The sequence below is a fragment of the Mercenaria mercenaria genome, chromosome 4 (assembly GCF_021730395.1).
Source record: "Mercenaria mercenaria strain notata chromosome 4, MADL_Memer_1, whole genome shotgun sequence".
Taxonomy (NCBI): Eukaryota; Metazoa; Mollusca; class Bivalvia; order Venerida; family Veneridae; genus Mercenaria; species Mercenaria mercenaria.
In genome coordinates, this window is record NC_069364.1 from 54,636,359 (window position 1) to 54,657,351 (window position 20,993).

A 20,993-nucleotide genomic window follows, 5' to 3' on the forward strand; every position below is an offset into this window, starting at 1 on the left:
ACATTTAGTACAGAAAATACTGGGACAGGAGTTTATACATTCAGTAAGGTATATTAAAAATTGTATTTTACGACAGATGCTACTGCTAGGTTGCGGAAGAACTTCATAATTATTACATTTTTCATTATATTAAAGATTAAACATTCTATAGATGTATTTAATTTACTTTTTATAACAAAATTACCAATTCTAATGTAAGTATGCATATCTAAAACCATTACTTGAACAATTAAAATCAACTGGCTATTGATTATTGTACAAAATAAACAAATATTTTATTTTGATACAGTATCATAAAACAACACCTCATTTAAATCTTCTGGGTCAGGCTTATCATAAACTCCAGCAACAGAAATTAGATAGTTTTTATTCACTGTACATATAGGCCTACAGTCCAAAACATTTGTTGCAATGTTTTGTCCTTTCTTCTTTGTTTTTACTTTCATATTTAGCAACACGTGAATTCTCCAAATCATAATGTATATGCTCGTGATGCTGTTACTATATAGGCTGAAATTGTCCTAGTAAAGAGTTTGCTCCTGACCGTGCTTAAGCGGTGCCCCACTGTGTTTACTTTATTTGTGTGTTAGTCGTGTGCTGTTGACTGCAGTTTGGGGAGGCTGCGTTTTATCACATGTCATCCATCCATGCTTTTTCACTCTTTAAAGTGAAAACAAGCAAGGGATTAGAAGCCTAATAAACAAATTTCGGGGATTACTTATCCACCGACAATTTTTGACAGTGACGTCATTTTGTCAACAAACTATAAATAGCCACGGTATATCCCCAGCCGGATGTATACTTATAATAGATAGAAATATTTCTTTTGATGTAAACTCTAATAAGTTATGGCTCAGTGGATTAGTTGGCTACTTGTCACGCTGGCGATGTAAGTTCAAAACCAGTTGTAATAAAATACATATTTTTTTTCCTAGCAAAAAAAGATATAATATTGTTTGAAAGACCAGTTAATTTGCTTTCCTTGCTTTAGAAAAAAAGTTTTTTCTTTACGTTTTCCTTGTTAGTTTACTTTTTTTAATTATCGGTCATTTATTTTGTAATATATGTAACATATGCCTGTCTCGCCGTCAGTCCATTGTGTTTTAGAATAGATAGTGCTTTCTCGTTACCCGCCAAAGGCTGGTTACAGTTAAAAACGAGTTCATAACTATTTTATTTGGAGTGAAATGACGGACGTTTTCAACACAATTTATTTTGTACGTATAGTTCGTGAAGCACTTAAATCAAGATATATATAGGTGAATAAGAAAATACCGTGCGGGAAAAAAGTTCCGCCGACCGGATTCGAACTCGGTACCTTTCGGTTGCTACGATTTCCTTGCGCCGTTATTCTCTAGGCTACGTATTCATGCTGGACAGAGGTAAAAAACATAATCATATTAGTAATCTAGTACAATATAAGGTAAGCAATGAAAAGTAAACACAATTTGACGTCACTGTCAGGTATCCCTGGTCGGATAGTAGCTGTCACTTTCGGTGATATCACAACAAGTAGTCTTCTCGTAATCGATTAGCGATAGAGTGAGAGCAATAACCTATATTGTCCGTAAGTATTGACCAGGCACTCATGAATATTCCGTATATTTCCGTTAATTAATTTTCGGTGTCCGAACATAAATATCGATATAACTTAATATTACATATATCGTTCTTAATTCATATTCTGTCACATGTGCAGGTAGCTGTGCGGACAAAGCGTTTACCTGACAATATCAGGATTGTGGGTTCGAGTCCTACGTGTGACCATATCTTTTTCCCAAAAAAAATTTGTATGCAGACTTACTACTCATTTGATCAAACATATCGTGATATTTGTGGATCAATTATTAAGAGTAATCTTATTACCCGTTGTAAAAAATACGGAATAAAATTGTTTTAAAAGTATCTTAGAAAAAAAATCAAGTTACCTGTCACCAGCGTTCCACAAAATAAATACAAGAAGAGAGAACAATTAAAATTCGTGGAATATGATACATAAAATAATGTAAACAATAACATTACAATACATTAGATTGAAAAACATATCTTAAGTAAGTGATTTCGAACCCGTGGTAACGTGCGTGGAAGTCAGACACCTCACCTCTACGCCACCGTGTCATCGTTTAACTTTACATGTTACTTTAGCAATGTAGATAGATAGATAGATAGATAGATACCTTTTATTCCTCCATTATTGAAGAGCATAACATATTTACAGTATGACAACAACAAACATATAAACAAAGACAAAAATAAACAAGATAATATTAAGCATTTAAACACATACATGTAATAAATGAGTATTCTTAAATAATATGCTATTAAAATGCTTAGATAGCGAGATATCGTACATCAGGAAAAGAGTGTACGCTCAGCAATTACATTTCACTGTTAATGCAAATCTAAAGCTAAATTGGAAGAGAAGTCTTTATTATGAAATAGTGTTATTCATTATTAATGCTTATTACTGTGCGATTTCAATTCATTGATAAATAGAATATCAACAATTTTATAAGCAAAATTAAATTGATGTATCCTGGGTTGCCCCCAATGTATGAAAGAATTGGTCCGGTCTTGCGATTAAAATCGAAAGGAAAAAAAAAAACGAAATGCAAAACTCCGGAACAGAATCCAAATATAGGGACAAAACAGTTGTTTTATCAATCAGACCAAAATATAGATAGTCTAGGAATCGAAAACGAAAGTGCTAGACCATCGGCAATGTGGAGATTGATTCAATAAAAAAGTCTATATTCAATATTCATAATTAAACAGATCAGAATTGTTTCATGGTCACGTGATAAACACACACAGTGTTTAAATAAAAAAGAGGCATATAACAAATTGTAGTAATAGTTTGCGAATGGAGAAACATGTTGTTCTATAATAACTGCACGACATGATAATCATAGATTATACGTTGTTGATATTTTACAAGTTATACGGAACAATACAACCCGCTGACAAACTTTTTACAAATATCTTATACATGCATTAAGACTAACCACTAAAGACATTTGCAAACAGTCATAAATAGATAACAATATTGGCCGAGGTATACAAGTGATATGTGAATTGAATAAAATGTAAAATGAACCGTATGTACCACATATGCGGAAGTGCCAAGCCGCCAAGAGAGGGTCGCATCAGACCATCTTCATGGCAGCACACTCTGTGTTGCGCAATGAGCAACGCACGAGTGCCCCCTACCCCACGGCGGTGTCCACCGCAGGTGTAGGTTCCCCATGGTTGACAAAAGCAATTAAACAAATGACTTAAATGCAAAATATAAATATTTCTTTTTTAAACATTATTGACAAAATGAACATGTAACTTCATAATTCGAACTTGGATCAGTAGAGCTTTTTGAAATTCAAAACATAATATATATATTATAGGCATGTATTATCTAGATGCGGAAACTATTTTCAATCGTGAATATAACTCAGCCGACCAATGCGTTAATGCTCACAAAGTCGAAATTATATAATTTTGTATATTTTTGGGAATAAAATATGTTTAAACCAAAGTCGAAACTAAACGACTTTTATTTACCAAGTAAAACGAGTGTATACATAATAGCATATTACGAGCGTAAAAGATATGACCTCACGAGATGCTGTAGACAACACAAATCTCGAGATTCACAAACTCCAAACTTTCCAAAATTCAATTCAAGTAACGTTACCTCTTATATTACATTAATGCCAATGAGACGGACGGCATAGCACTCAAAAGTAGGGTCCTTCCGTAACGTCAAACCCTCCTCTATCTTATTACTCTATAGAGAGACTTTGCCACTCTGTAATTGTGTAGAACCAGCCCGTCATTATCCACCGCTAACTCGACTATACACCAACACTGGGCCTCCGGGGATAATGCGAGAAGACTTTTAAAAACGTCAATGCCGCAAACCTCTATAATAGAGTCCCAAACACACGTGATGTTCTTATCGTTTGCTGCGCAAAAACACATCAAATGTATTATTTGATTGTAACATAATAGTCCACATCTTTTACACTTTACAACGTAGGATGAGGAAAGAAAATGTCCTACTGTATCCATCAGAAATGAGCATATATATGCCGTTTTCGGATTGTTTTTTGAGACGGACCACAGTGTCGCCGGATTGTTACATTTGATGACTTTATTCAGCTCTTGTTTTGACGAAACCAATCTCTTAACACGTTCTGTGTTCGCCTTGTGAGTAATCACCGCTTGTAATGTTGCTTTCCAAGAATTTCGATGGAAAGATACCCGACTCTTTATACACTTCTAAAGTGCCTTCCAAGTTGTATTTTTGAAGAAGTCTGTATGCATCAGGTATGAATCCACATCTCTGATTGTCAAACAGAAGAAATTTTGTTAATCTGTTAATAAAAATGTGTTTTGCCAGATAATTACATGGTAGACGACATAACTGACCAAAGAACTGCAGTTTTCTATAATCTATGATATTCTCAATACTGTCAAGATTTATGGCACTTAATGCAAAGTCTGTTACTGTATTACGTCTGAATTTTTGCATGAACTTTACACAAAATCTATGAGCTTTTTCTAGGCTAAGAATATCTGATGACGAATACATGTTCCATAATTCGCAACCGTAAAGAGCTTTAGGTAACACGATTGCACAGTAGATAGTTCTTGAAGTGATTGGGTTCAATTGCATGGGATGTATACCGCTATTTACAATGTTCAAAACTGTCCCTCTTAACTTGTTACCGGCATCATAAATTTGTTTTTGTGTCGACAAATGCTTATCACATTCAACACCCAGATGTGTGTAATATTCAGTCTCGTTTATGATTTCCTGTCCCATGTTAAACACACAATTTACAGCCTCTCTAGGATCTTTTTCGTTAAAAACAATAACTCCACATTTTTTAGCATTGTACCTGTATCTCCATTGGCGTGAGTATTCATAGCATATTTCTAGCATCTTGTCCATGCCGTATTTTGAAAAGGAAACAAGGACCATATCATCTGCTACAGTTGGAGAGCATACGTTCATATTGTACATGCAAAACCCATGTCCACATTCTTCTAATTGTTTAATTAAACTGTTGATGAAAACGAGATAAAATAGCGGTGAGCTTTTTCCTCCCTGTCTTGTTCCTTGCAAAATCGGAAAGCTGCTCGAGGTTAAGCCTTGGTATCTGACACAACTGGTAGCGTTTCTGTACAATTCACGTATCGCAATTAGCGTCGTATGGTCAATGTTACTTTCCATCAGTTTATAGAATAAGCCTTGGTGCCATACGTTATCGAACGCTTGCTTTCCGTCCAGGAAGCACACATAGAGTTTCGAGGAATTTTCACGGGCAAAGTAGATACTCTCACGTAGAACAAATGACGTCATTAAACATCCTAACTGCTCCTGGAATCCTCCCTGTTGGGCACTCAAGGTATCAAGCAACAAATCTTTACATCTTGACAGCAATACCAGCTCATAAACTTTAAGTATCACAGATGACAAAGTTATTGCGCGGTAGTTGTTTGGGTCGTCTTTTCTTTTGTTTCCGCCTTTATGTAAAGTGATGATAATACCACGCTTTAAATTATCCGGAATATAACCAAGACGAAGCATGAATGTATAAATATTAGCCAAGATATTTGACGTCATGTCCTTTGCAAAAAGTAAATGTTCATAAACGATATAATCTTCACCACAGGCTTTCCCCTTTGGTAATGATGCAATAGCACCGGACACATCTTCTGGTAACACCCTTACACTTTCATCTGTTGCAATGTTACAAAATGTTTCCTCAACCACAATGGACACCATCTGTTTGAAAGTTTCATCATAATCGGCAGATTCGTTAGGTGAGTATAGGGATTTAAAATATAAACCCCAGTGTTCCGTAAGTCGTTAATGATCACGTACTACCTCATTTTCAAATCTAATTCCGGAACTCATTTTACACTGTGACTTTCTTTTCCTGGAATTTACAAGTTTCCAGAACTGATTGGAATCTAATTCGGCTGTCCTGTCCAATTCTTGGTCCATTTCCATTTGATACTCTTCAGTACACTTTCTTAGCATTCGTCTGAATATACACTTTGCAGATTTATAGTTAACATAGCTTACATTATCAGCATTACGTGGTCGTCCTTCGCGGCACCAGATTTCACGCATCAACATCATTTTCTTATGATAATTTGACAACTCTTCGTTCCAGAACGGCTTTAAGTGTTTTTTAAAACATTTCTTAGGTATTGCTTGACATGCGTTTTCCAAAAGTTTTATTGAGAATAATGTACACGCTTGATCGACGCCTTCCCTGTCAAGGTCACAATGTGCTAAATTCATCAAGTCTACGTCAGAGAACAGCAAAGACTGATACTGCTCAATGTGATCGTATGTTGCCTTTTTCCAGTTAACATTAAACATATTACAGTTGTTCTCTACATAACAATGTTGGTCAATGTACAGATTTAAGGAAGTGATGATAGGCCTATGCCTAGACACATTTAAACAATCATCATCTACAATTTCACAGTATGATATAAGATCTAACATTTCAATCGGCATACATATATAGTCTATTAGTGTGTGGTAACGGTCATCATATGACACATACGAATTATTGGCACCTAAACAATTTGAAAGCGTGTTTACAGCACATAAATTACAGTCATTCAAAAAGCGCAACATTAATGCTTGACGATTAGTCATTTGCACTACTTTCCATTGCGTGTTATAGTCTCCAATAAATATGGTTGTACCCCACTGCGAGTACATATTATACAAATCATATAATTTGTCAATATAATTAGAAAACGCTAGCATTGAATGATTCGTACATGGCAGATATATTTGGAATATAAACATATATTGGTTAGATGCTATCTGCATTTGAATACCTACTATTCGGTCATCATCAATACAAAGAGGAGTAACAATATTGTTAAATCGTCTATGCCATAAAATTGCAACACCACCTTTACCATGCCTTAACCTGGTATAATTTCCATCATTGTTGCAAACTGCATGATAATTGTAATCCTTTTCAATACTGTCGATAAAATGCATATTATGGGGCATTAACCAATGCTCTGAAATACCACATAAGTCAATGTGTCTATGTTTAAGTATGCCCGCAAGATAAGAAGCGCTTGACATCAAACCAGTTACATTCCATGTCATTATATTTAATTCCATATTAAATAGGATATTACATGATTTACTGTTATACAGAATAGTACAGATAATAGACAATTTTGCACACTTAATCTAACTGTTCAGACAGTAAGTTGAAACGATTTCCGTGCACAGACATGTCCCTTTGGTGATAGGGTACTCTCCACTCGTTTCCTTGTGTGTGAATGTCACACGCGTCTGAAATATTGACACGTGCTTTCAAACTGCCAGATCTACGACGAGCATCTCGGGACATCCATGGAAAGCACTTGATGTGAGAAGGCCAGAAACCTTCACTTGTAACAAGATTAGCGTATTCATCATTCGCAATATTCAGTCTAACAAGAAGTTTATTGCGAGAATTCCGCATGGGAAACGTGCGTATTGTAAATACTTTTGGACCACACCCGGGATCAATCTCCCGGAAACGGAAACCACCCTTAGAAACAAATGTATTCAGTCTGCTAACGTTTAGAGTATCTTTGAATCCTATGACACACAAACTCTTTGTGCGTTTCCGTGTTGGAAAATGGAATGCATCATTAGATTTGCCCCCCTTGTTTCCCTCGTTTCTGTGTGTAATTCTTACTGTTATTGGCTTAAATTCTGGCACATTCGTTATCACTATTGGCTCGTTTACATTGCCGGAACTGTGATGACCTTTCGTTATAGGATCATCCACTGAGTCTGAATTAGGGAGCACAGAGGGAGTCGTTGCTGTGACGTTCTGGGATTCTGTTGTAAGTTGTAAAGGTTCTTGGGGCGTATTAACTGGTAACAAGGTAGGGTGGTCTTGTGTTCTAGAACTAGGTTGCACAGTGGTGGCCCACTGTACAAATGATTTATCTTCCTCAGTTTCCGGATCACGTGCGATTCCGAGGCCACACTGCATTGTGACATTATCAGGTTCGGATGTATTAGATAAGGCAGGGGATTTTTGATTAACATTTTCCGATTGTTGGTCGCCATAATTTATCTGATATTTCGAAATGGACACCAGTTCATTTGTGTCTATAAAGTGTTCCAATCCGTATAGACGGTCATCTATTGTTTGCAAGTGTTGCTCGATTTCCTGGGTACGCTTACCGTCAGACGTCTTAAAATCAAGCTCGTGAATGCACCTGCGTACACTCTGTCCGCATTGAAGAACGTCTATTTTGATGCTTTTCATAGACGCTTTAACATAGTCCATTTGACATGTTCTTAATTTATCACTGGCATGTAATGATTCTTTAAGCAGGTGAAACCCGGCCTGTAACGTCGATACAGTGTCCTTCAGCAAAGCCAATTCATTCGCACACTGACACGAAACAGGAGTACGGTTGGGCACTGTATTTCCCCGTGCGGGTCTGGGCGTTACCACAGAAGGAGTTCGAGGTTTTGACGCACTTATCATATCACGTAACAATCCATAGTCTTCACCTTCGGCCACTGCAATGATGTTATAAATGTCTTGAGCAAGTTTGCTCGCCACAGGATCGCCTTTTCGCGTAAAAACACGACGTTTGAGTTCAGCGTTAAGACCGAAGGGGAACTCCTCGCTCTCCTGCTTTATAATCTCAAAATATTGCATCCGAACTCTTTCTAAGTCCGGTTCGCTTGAAGCATATTCCCGTAACACTTGAGCAATAAACATATCTTTAGGAATGCCCCGATACAAAGTTACAAGTTTATGGAATTCACTGATATCATCAGTATCATTATTTTCAGCCGGCTGTTCAGGGAACGGAATGACAGGGTACTCGGGTATGTAGAGTTGGTCCGCTGTTACGGGTGAATTTGATATGAAAGGAACTTTTACTTCGGTCTCTTCATTCATCATTACAGGTTCAAACTCAATGTTTATGTTATTGTCAATACTCGTTGCCATTTTGGATTAGAAGATCAACACAAAGATTAACACAATTCAGGTAGCTCGTAGCCGGAGGCACGAAGGTTTTTATAGAGCTGAACAAAGGATTACCTTGTATTGTTCTCCGTTTTTTGTTAATTACGTCCAATATACACTTTTTCACATAAAATCAACTTTACTATCCAGTCTAGCAAAAGTTTATCTCCAGTTTGATATGAAAAACACCACTTTTGTTTAACTAGAATTAGTAAAAAATTCAGTTTTTATGAGAGGTCAGTTACTCGACGTCTGACCATTTCTCACATAAGTTTCTTTCAGGATACTTAATATTGCGTAAATTAACGAAAACGCCCGAAAATATTGGCGAAGATTAATGAGTGCCAGGTCAATACTTACGGACAATACATAACACGTATATATCAGTCAGTTCTATCTTTCATAATACAAACGTTTAAGGACAAAATAACGTTACAGGTAAGGTTTTTTTCTCATTATTTTAGATTATTTGTCATTTATTTCTTATGTATTATATTCTTTTCATAGTCAAAGAAATTATTTCAACAGTGACTAAAATAACATACAGCGGCTGGCAGACGCTCAAATTTTCTAAACTTAGTATAGAAAGGATCAATGTTTTATTTAATAACGTAATTACACGGCATATCATACTTTTATAATGTGATAGATATAGAAGGCAGCAAGACACGTTAATTATATATACGTAGCATGAAATAAATCTTTAAAGCGTAACATATTAGTCTCGCTCGAGCTCGGATAAGTGAGAAATATCCTGAAACAACGTAAAAGGTTAAGTAAATATAGACATTGATGACCTGTTTATAATGTTTACGACATAGTTAACTACGTTTTACATTCAACACTCGGACTTACGGTACAGTTAAATTGATTAAACCTTAGCCTGCTGACTGCAAGTGATTCTGCCTTTGCGATTAGTGCAGACCATGATCAGCCTGCACATCCGTGCAGGCTGATCATGGTCTGCAATGTTAGCCATTTAGTCAGTATCTTTTTAGTAAGCAGCCCTTTTAACAGTTAATGGTACTGTCCAAATTAAAAAATGAACAAGTTCATTACAGAAATTTAGCAGGGTAAGGGTTAATATAGCTCAGATTTTTTCTAACGGGTGAAACTTACAAATACAGTTGTATTGATGTTAATCATCTCCAACTAATATCAGTTCTAATCGTTACCTTTTCGGTAAGTAGGGCACTGTATAGCACAAATAATGAATATCTTATTTCAATACGGCTCATCAATACAGTTTTATTTTTAAGAAATAATTTATAGCAAAAGAGTGCTTTAACACTATTTATGCACGATGGGCGGTTATACGTCGGGCGCCCTCGTGAAATTATTTGTACGACATATTACCGCCTAAGTGCATAAATAGTGTTAAAACACGGTTTTGACATAAAATATTTCGATTCTAATATGCCCTTAATCTAAAACAGTAGATAAAATATAGTAGCGCTCTTTCTTGGTCGCAACAAAAACATTGACGTCACCGCTCGTTAACGTGACGTCATTCTAGAGTAAGAGTGTTTTAACAGAGAAGAGCAAATTAGAATTTGTATTCTCACATGGTTCGATATGATTTCCAGTTAAACAAAGAAGAAAATCAAGCTCTGTATATTTAACAAATAATCAAGGCCTTCGAGTTGTTTATCGTCTGATTTACCACGGTTCAGAGTTCAGATGCGTAGGAATTGAACCACGAGGGCGTTAGCCCGAATGGTTAAATACTGAAGCATCTGAACGATAAAACCGTGGTAAATTAGACGATAAATAACAAGATGGCCTTGATTGTTTTCATTCTGACATGCTCATTGATATATTTTAATAAATATTATACTGGACTTCATTTACGCGAGGAGTAATGTATCGGACGTCATGCGGCAATATGACGTCATAATTGACGTCATAATGCTCTCTTACCGGTCCGCGCGTCAACCGTTGTTCATCGCAGAATATACAGAGCTTGATTTTCTTCTTTGTTTAACTGGAAATCAAACTGAACCATGTTAGAATTTGCGATAAACAACGGTTGACGCACGGACCGGTAAGAGAGCATTGTGACGTCAACTATGACGTCAAATTGCCGCATGTCGTCCGATACATTACTCCTCGCGTAAATGATATCAATGAGCATGTCAGAATGAAAACAATCAAGGCCTTCTTGTCATTTGGTTCATCGTTCAGATGCTTCATTATTTAACCATTTGGGCTAACGCCCTCGTGGTTCAATTCCTACGCATCTGAACTCTGAACCGTTGTAAATCAGACGATAAACAACTCAAAGTCCTTCATTATTTGCTAATTAATATGTAAAAATTGAACAAAACTAGTAATAATACTCTGCTTTCAAGTGTAAAAAATAAGAAGAAAATACTAGTAATCTTCGATAAAAACAGGTTATCATGTACGTATACAGGCCCGTCTCAAAATTTAACTTCATCTCATATTTTTTTGCACACCCCTATGACTCTTCTTGATAGTTTCCCCAAATGCGTAGATATAATAACTTCATCTCATAATTGTTCGCATACCCCTATGGCTCTTCTTGATGCGTAGATATAATCAGCTTTTACTACATGTATATTTAAAGATCTTTTATCAACTAAAATATCTAGATTGTCTATGTCTAAAGAATGCAAAAACTAAAACTTAAGCTATTTTGAATTCTTGATTTAACAACGACTTTTATTTGAACAGGGTACGTTTAACACTGTAGTATAACATTCTTAGTTGATACTTACTTTTTCAAGTAGTGCTGCCTCGTAAATCAATAAAATTTATAAAATATTGATCATGATAAGAAGTTGCAAGTCAGCATAAAGTAAGTGAGATTTTAAATCGCTCCTATACGAGGTATCAAGCTGTTTATGCGTTATAACTTTTTTCATTCAAATTAATGTAATGTTGTGCATAAATATTAAGCCTGAAAAGCTGTTAGAAGGTTATATATTTTATTTGCCTTTACGAGCAGTTTCTAACGCTTAGTTTTATTATTGAGATGACTCTTGCATAGCTTGCTGACCTCTCCTTACTACATCTAAGCACGATTTAACGATTAAGAAGAATTCAGGCAGTGCTTTAAAGAAAGGTTAATGTCAGGCGGCTACGTAAGGATTAAGCATATACATGTATATATTTTTTTCTGAAGATAATCCTTTCATTAGAGGTATGTATAATGTATTTAGCAAAATGTCTCGTCATTCGGAAAGAATAATGCAAAAGAAATTCTTTTTCAGGGAGATAAGATTGCTGGTTTATTTCACTGTCTTTGTTCCAGTAAACTAAAGTCACTGAGCAGCAGCGATAATGGAAAAAACTGTTCACACTAACAATGCTTCAATTAGACTTTTACGGGGACAGAGAACTGAAGCAAGGGATAAAACACATGAGCAAAGAAAGCCAAAGAAAAAGCGAAATATGGACTCTGAAACAGTTGGTCAGTTTATTCCACAAGCTTCTCGTTTAACAGAGCAAAACTCAATTACTTGTTATCAAGTGACAGGGGCGTCTTATTCACAGCCAATAGTACCACCTGAAAACGTATCATTTCCGACGCAAGTCAGCGATCAGGAAGGATCAAACATAGATGAACTTGTGTTCTCTAATGGTAAATCTATCAGGGTTGATTATGCTGCTGCAAGCAACCGAACACCAATAGATATACAAGCACCGAATGTTGGAACGGGCTTTGTCAGTTACACTAGGAATCCTGACCGTCAACAAAAATCTGAGGAAAATTATGTTCCAAGTAATCATTGGGGACAAAATTTGTCTAAAAGGCCACTTAGGCAACCGAGGTATCCAGAATATACAGAATATGACAAAAGGCTGAAATCTTTTGCAAGGTGGTGGAAAAATCACCCAGATTCAATCACACTTTGTAATGCCGGCTTCTTTTATACAGGTAAGAAGAGTAAATTTATCACTTATTATGTGAATATGTGTTAAAATGCAGTCTCAAATAGAGGACACATAAACGGAGCTGCGGTGGTCTAATGGATAAGGCACCTGTCCCGCAATCGGGAGGTCGAAGGTTCGAACCTTAGAGGCGGGTCTTGTTACCGGTACTGAAGAGAGACCGGTTGGTGAGCTGCCAGCTAGTAAAGTTATGGTTAGCGATTGCCTACCTGCCTGGTGCCTGGCACTAAAAAAGGAATCGGGAAGTAATGCTGTTCAATGTATGTAGGTGTCTCATAAGCCAACTTGGCAGCAGGGGCGACGCTGTAATAAACAAACGCTTGACATTACTTTTATTGTCCATTGTATTTTCATTTGTTGCCGAAAGGTTGTCCTATCTTTCAGGATATTTCATAAAATAACTGGTCAGTTCAAACTCCTTTTATTTACTTATCACTTAGACTAAGTCACCATAATGGAAAAGTATTAAAGAAAACACACAATTAACAAAGTAGAAATGGCAGTTTGCTTACAATAATTCAAGTTTGCTTTTTATTGCATTTTCATTCGTTGATTTGCCTAGATAAAGAAGATCTCGTCCGTTGCTATCACTGTGGCGTAGGACTCAAGGATTTCTCTGATGGTGACAACCCCTTGAATGAGCATGTTAAAAATTCTAGTGAGTGTCCTTACCTTCAAGAATACCTTGGCTCAGAGGGATTAGCAAGTATGAAGGTAACTTCGTGATGTTTATATTTTCATAATACGTTGTACAAATTCAGTCCATGTGCACGGCTTAAATAGGACAGGTAATTGTCTTATATGAATGTCATTATTGTTGTATCTTGGATGCATCTATGATTTCTTTCAAACTGCTAAATATAAAAGAAAAACTCAAACAATCTTTTATTTTGATTTTTATATAAATTAAATGTAAAACATTTTTGTCAACCGGATATTTTGGTACAACTAAATCAGAAATGATTCCTTAGGCAGTTTTTAAATCCCACCAGGACTGAACTGTTTTGATTTCTGTCTTCTGGCCTGTTTCGTCGGGCCCGTTAGGGTGTTTCTCATGATGCTCTGTCTTCTACAAAGGCATTCAGTACATACGTTTTTGGTTCTTAAGGTTGATATTGTTTTTATACAGTTAAACAGAAACGTGTTTGTGTTTTACATGTCATGCCTTTTTATTTTCATTGCATGTGTTAGAGATTCACCTGGCGGGGATTACTTTTATTTACACAGTCCCGTGTCTTTTGAATATGGTGGGGGTAAGAGTGAGGTTGGATGCACACTATAAACCGGTTTAAGCTCCCCAGTTGTGTTTTTGCCACTGACCGTTCCAAGGCGGCGACCCACTGTTTTCCTTTATTTGCGTGGGTGTGTGTTTTGTGTTGGTAGTATGCACATCTGTGTGCTTGGCGAGGCTTCGTTTTTGGAACATGGCATTCCCTGTTTGATATTTATCCTTGGTTTTTTTTTAAGTTCTTATATAGAGAAACAAAGATTTTATCCTTTAGAAATTTATGAGACATAAGATCTTCCACTATTATAATAATTGAGATACCAGAGAGAAATGATGGTGCAATGATTTGATTTGTATCGATACTTTTTTTGTATGAAGTTCAGTGTCAAAATCAAACCAGAAGGAACTGGATTATAGTTATCAAAATCATTGCTGAAGAATCAAAGTAAATGTCAAAGTCAATACAGATTAATACATTGATCTATTTGCAGTAACTTTCCTATAGTCCTTATCAAGCCTTATAATATTAAAACAAAATATGTTTGCTTCAGAGGCAAGTACAAACCAAAGACAGCCAACATAACCTAGAAGAGTCACCAAACAGTAAGTATATGAGCCGTGCCATGAGAAAACCAGCATAGTGGGTTTGCGACCAGCATGGATCCAGACCAGCCTGCGCATCCGCACAGTCTGGTCAGGATCCATGCTGTTCACTTACAGTTTCTCCGATTCCAATAGACTTTAAAAGCGAACAGCATGGATCCTGACCAGACTGCGCGGATGCGCAGGCTGGTTAGGATCCATGCTGGTCGCAAACCCACTATGTTGGTTTTCACATGACACGGCTAATATCAGGTGGTAAACCATATTGTAAACTTAATTGATTATTCGTCAGTTCAATCATTTGGCTTGTTGATTTTATCATGAACAGTGATTGTGAAGAAACCTGCTTTAAATAATTGGTACTGTCTTTTCAGCCTGAGAAAACCGTTATCAGGATTGCATTGTACCATTGGTCAGTAAAATATCTTTAAAGACTTTAACTGGTTGACCTGTTCCGTTTTTTTTATATTAACCGTTCTCACTTACATTTGAAAACATTGTATCAATTTTTGAATCTACTTACGCGAGGCAAACTTGAAGTAGTTGTTCCACATCATCACCAACATCATATGACACAATGTGCATAACTCTTGTACCAATATTTTCAGAATTATGTCCCCTTTTTGCTTAGCATTATACTTGTTTGATACACTTTATCTGTAACTCTCTTATTATCTGATATTTTTAACACAGACTAAAGCTAATGTGCAATATTCACTACCACTGGAGTCATTAAACACAGTGACAGTTCTTGACAGATTTAAATGGTTTTGGTACACTGGTCAAGTTCGATCTAAATTACACCTTCTTGTGGCCATGTCTTACTTATGGTTACCATTCTTCTGTGACAAAACCGTATTGTGGGAGTGTTCGTCACTCCTGTGACAGTTATAGTCAATTTGAAAATGTTAAACTTCTTATTTATTAAAGCATTCGCTGTCAGACATCCAGAGTACCAGTCATATCAAGTAAGGCTTTCTTCATTTTCTCGATGGCCACAGAGCTTGCTGCAAAGACCAGAACAGCTTGCAGAAGCAGGACTGTACTACACAGGTTTAGAAGACTATGTAAGATGTTTTGCCTGCGATGGAGGACTCCGGAAGTGGGACCCTGAGGACGATCCTTGTATCGAACATTGTCGCTGGTTTCCGGATTGTCCGTTTGTTAGGAAACAGAAAGGCGATCAGTACATCGGTCTTGTACAATCAACTAAGGCAATTGAAAACCAAGTATAATAAATATATATTTTCGTTGATTAGTAACTTCTAACAGGTGCTAAACACGGCATTAGAATTAGTTCACTGGAAATATCTGGTATTTATGTATATTAGTAAATGAAGTATAATGGCCTTTCCGTTGCAGTTTTTTAACGAAACAGTACATGCAAAATTAACCTAAATGATCATCTTCAGTTTAAATATCCTGAACATATTATCTGACTACAAGTTGCAAAAATAGATTACCTCAAGTAATAGCGATAATCAAATGCATATCTTATAATTTTGTAAAAGGAATGTAAAATTCGTTCTCTTTTTCTCCAAAATCAGTTTTGTATAAAAATCAAATGTATATTTATATAAATATAGACTGTTTTGTAGTACCTCACTCCCTTTGTTATCATTATAGCTTTGAAATAACTCGAAATTATGTAAATTGCAGAAAACACTTGGTACCGAAGAGGCAGCAGCACATACCAGTCCAGGAAACGATATAACAGGTGAACTGGAACGTCTTACACTAAAGGACCCTGAACTTAATGCTGTTGTTGATGAACATAGAGAGGCATGTCTAGAAATGGGATATTCAGAAAAAGACATTAATATTGCATTGAGGAAACTGGCAAAGGAAGGTAAAACGTGTAACTGTCTTAAAAACCTCAGAACTTACAATCTGTCAATGATAACACAAGTTGTTTAAACGGTGTGAATTGGATAGTTCTGCTAAAAGGACATACCAGAAGTCCATGTATTGTATTATTTTATGATTAATTCAAAATATCTGTACTTTTAAAGGTAATATCAGACCAACTATCGAAGACCTTCTTGATGCCATAGAGTCTGCAGAACAGATAGAGAGTGAAGCAAATGTTCATGAAAATGGTAAAATTGTGTTTTTGTTGCAAACAAAAATCTATTGTAAGTTTAAAATGTATTGCCATCTGATCGTGGTATTGCTATATATACATTGTATACGTCCTATTACTTTGTACTACAAACATTATTTATTAAGAAACTTTGGTGTAAATTGGCTTTATTATTTTCTATCTCCCTAAAATACACTTCTGTCAGACCTATGCGAATAACATGCTTTGATTGTTCTTAATAACGGTATTAAGTTGTGCTTAATAAAGAAGACTGACACAGTTAACACTTAATATCTGATTATTTTACAGAGACGCCGATAGAAAAAAACGTTCGCTTGAAAAGCATGCTGTTCTGTATGACGTGTGGTGTTAATGCAGTGAATGCCTTGTTTCTTCCTTGCACCCATCATAGAATGTGTATGACTTGTGCCCAACGACTTTCACAGTGTCCTATATGTTACAGACATATCAGACAGAAAATTAAAACATATTTGGTTTAATTACTTGTAATCTAATAAAGATGTTGTTTTGTTATTAGGTTGGCCCCATTCATAAAACACCGTGTTATCCCGAACACGTGATCGGTAGGTACACCGAAATGCGGAGGCTACTGCCTCACAGGACACAATCGAGCCCATCCATCTATTGTTGCCAATATGTAGGTATTCTGAAAACGAATTTGAAATTCATTTTTGTTGACATTTTATAGATATGTATAAAATAATAGAAGATAATCATTAATTGCATTATTCATTTTACTTTATATAACGCAGGTTACACAGGTACATGTAAGATGCAGGAAACTAGTTTTCATAATATCAATGTATCAATCTCACATCTACATCGTATATTTTGGCATTAATTTGTCATTAGGTTATGGTGTTGTTACTAGCACTGGTTTAAAATGCCTGTCCATTATAATGGAATTAACGAATATGAAGAGGACATTTTACAATACAACATAATAACAGTTTGTGAATTAAGTCCCAATTTATTGTACTGTAGATGACGGGTATATACAAGGTACAATAACAATTGTATCATTCATTTTATGAACATACCTTTGCTAGTGTTATATGTTGGTCCGATTGTAGTGTTACACTATTACTGTTTCGTTTTGGACAGGCTATATTTTAGGGAATGGGGTAAGACACTGTAAGATACGGTATGAACTGAAAATACGTTCTACAGAGTGGACGCTACAAAACACTTTCAAATTGAATTTCAAGCCATATTTGACAATTGATATTACCACATATAACATTAACAGCTTACATGCAACAAGAACACAAAGATATTTTGAACGTATGAGGCTACCTAAAATAATTGTGTTTATACATTGTATTTTCTATTTCAAACAAACAAACAACATAAATTTTCTGATCGGTAAAACTCATAATTACAACCTAAAACACTCCAAAAGCTTCAATAGTGTAAATTAAATTAATAACAGTTAAAGTGACAATTAAAGCGCGCATTAAAACGTTTGCTAAAAAAGAAAATTATGAGTGTAACTTCCCCATATTATTCACCACTGATACTGAAAAAAATATTATCTGCTTGCCAATAAAAAGTAAATATGAGAATACATGCGTTGTTCAAATCACTTTTTGAAACTCTTTATAGCAAGTCTAGTTTAAACATATTAGTATGTCATTTTAAAAGATCTTCGGATTTAAGATAAATTGTACAAATATTCATATGGTGTCATTTTTGAAAATACCTTTGTGTAAAACCATTTGAAAAAATCAATAGAAAATCGAATAACTAAACATTTAAGGATTGGCATATGATATTTTCTGTTCAAAGCATTGTACATTTTTTAAATATTATTGCCGATACCGGCTATATATTTTGCAGCCTTTTTATGTATACAAACTAATTCCATTAATCCATCATTCATATAATGTACAAAGTGAAATTTTGCTGAAGATCCGAATATTCAGAAGGACAGCTTAAGATATGATCTTGCTCCATGTTGCAAACTGGACGGCAGTCTGGTATTTCTTGGTACGTCTTTTTCTTATACGCCTTTTCCTGGTACGCCTGGCCAAATATTTGATCACAGTGCAACAGAGACCCCAGAAAGCTTATTGAATATATCTATCATGTAATTCACTATTGGAATTGACGAAATAGATAATAACAAAAACACAGTTAGAAATTAGTTTATCTTGGAAGAGTAATATTGTTATTATATGTCTAAGCCATTCCATTATTTTCGTACGCAACCAGAGATTTTTTTTAACAGAACACACATTTGATTTTGAATTAGGCATATGCAGCTCTTCTTAAAATACAAAATTATATACATGCATGAATACGAAAAATGATAATACCTAGTATACTAAACATACAAATTTGTGAGAGTGCAATACTTCACATGTAACACTTATAATCTATATAACTATATACATGATAGCTAGGGTTTATAGGTTATTAGCTTTGTATCGGGAAATATACACGAGTTCTCAGCGGAAATATTGCGCGACTTTAGGAGCGCAATATTCCTCCGCTGAAGAACGAGTGTATATTTCCCGATGCAAAGATAATTACCATTTTTATTACATACACATCTACACGTACAAATATAAAGATAATATCATAAATGTGTTCAATAGCCTGAATAAGATTGACAATACTGAACGAAATAGAAAAAAAATAGTGCAACAACACAAACTGAATTACGTCACGCACCCGATATGAAATTCAGGCGTCAGTGTATGGAACATATTGACGTTTCCGGTACCAGTGTAACTTAACGGGGAATAGAAACGTGTATGTAATAATGTAAGATATACTACCCGGCGTTCAATGCATTTGATCTCATTTTGAAGGCTTTATTACAATATACAGCTAATTTGAATAACAACGACTTCCTTCCTGAATTATGCGATTCTATGAATTTCCAACCAAATCTGATAGAAATCCATCCAGACGTTCACAAAAAGAGTTCGTTAAAAATAACATCCTAATTACACAATAGGTAACACATACAGTTGTTCCAAGACCTGTATAGAAACATTTTTTCTAAAGTTCGGGGATAAGAATAGTTCCACCCGTATATGCCATCGCAGATCAGTGTTCGTTACTTGCCATCGCAGATCAGTGTTGTCCTGTTGAAATGTAACCAAAATGAACAGGTGATATAGCATAATCAAAAACTGGATTAATAAAGGTCTCAAGAACTATGTCTGCCAGAAGAGGTTTATTCAATACCTCATTTACAACTTTTAATTCCTGCCATTTGAGTGTAGATCGTTCAGTTGGATGAGAAGAAGAATTTATTTATAGCTTTTTACAAGCAGATTGTACTGAAACAGAATTTAGCTTAAGCCGCTACTAGGGTGCATTAGGGTTGTTGAATACTCCATTACCTCTTATGAACACAATCAAACCGAGTCTGCTATTATATTTTTTCGTTGCGTTCTTCTTCCACAGTTGTCACAGTCTCCTAAGTTTTAAACTTGTTAAAATTTGTCCTTGATTCACATAGTACGTGACAAGATTTTTCCTTAATTCACACAGTCCGGAACATGATTTGTCCTTGATTCGCATAGTCAGTAAAAAGTTCTATTCTTGATTTACACAATCCGTAACAACATTTGTCCTTGATTCACATAGCCATTAACAAACTCTGTCCTTGATTCACATAGTACGTAACAAGTTTTATCCTTGATTCACATAGTAACAAGATTTGCCATTAATTCAGTCCTAATTAAGATCTGTCCTTGATTCACATAGTTAGAAGATTTGTCCTTGGTTCATACAGAACGTACAAGATTCACATTGTCAGTAACAAGATCTGTCCTTGATTCTCTGTTCCGTATCAAGATATGTCATTGAGTCACATTGTCCCTAACAAAATTTGTCCTTGGTTTTGTCTTTAAATATATGCCAATACTAATAACATTCTTAAGAACTCCGAGTTCATTCCGTATGTTGTGCATGGCTACTAAACTCTAGCACCACTGCAAAAAGTGGTGATAAGGTAAAGAACTATTGACATTTCCTTAGTGCAGCTATTTTAAATTTTACATTCTTTCCTATATTTTCATTGAAAAATTGGAGAATGCAATACCGTGTAAGAACACTTTTACTAAGGATGACTGTAATTTCACTAAATTGT

At 35.5% G+C, this 20,993-nt stretch overlaps 1 protein-coding gene across 3 annotated transcripts in view; it reads left to right on the forward strand.

Moving 5' to 3' along the window:
* LOC123551766 (baculoviral IAP repeat-containing protein 7-B-like) overlaps nt 1-20,993 on the forward strand; it is a 36,766-nt gene continuing 15,773 nt past the window's right edge. Inside the window, exons 1-8 of one of the 3 annotated variants that reach the window (XM_045340933.2) lie at nt 9,351-9,470; nt 12,310-12,936; nt 13,513-13,664; nt 14,730-14,781; nt 15,712-16,010; nt 16,441-16,630; nt 16,794-16,880; nt 17,174-19,050. In XM_045340933.2, coding sequence (XP_045196868.2) covers nt 12,339-12,936; nt 13,513-13,664; nt 14,730-14,781; nt 15,712-16,010; nt 16,441-16,630; nt 16,794-16,880; nt 17,174-17,364 — 1,569 coding nt within the window. In that variant the 5' untranslated portion in view covers nt 9,351-9,470; nt 12,310-12,338 and the 3' untranslated portion in view covers nt 17,365-19,050. Of the gene's footprint in view, nt 49-9,350; nt 9,471-12,268; nt 12,937-13,512; nt 13,665-14,729; nt 14,782-15,711; nt 16,011-16,440; nt 16,631-16,793; nt 16,881-17,173; nt 19,051-20,993 lie in introns of those variants that run through there. The other 2 variants (XM_045340932.2, XM_045340930.2) reach the window with 2 other exon arrangements.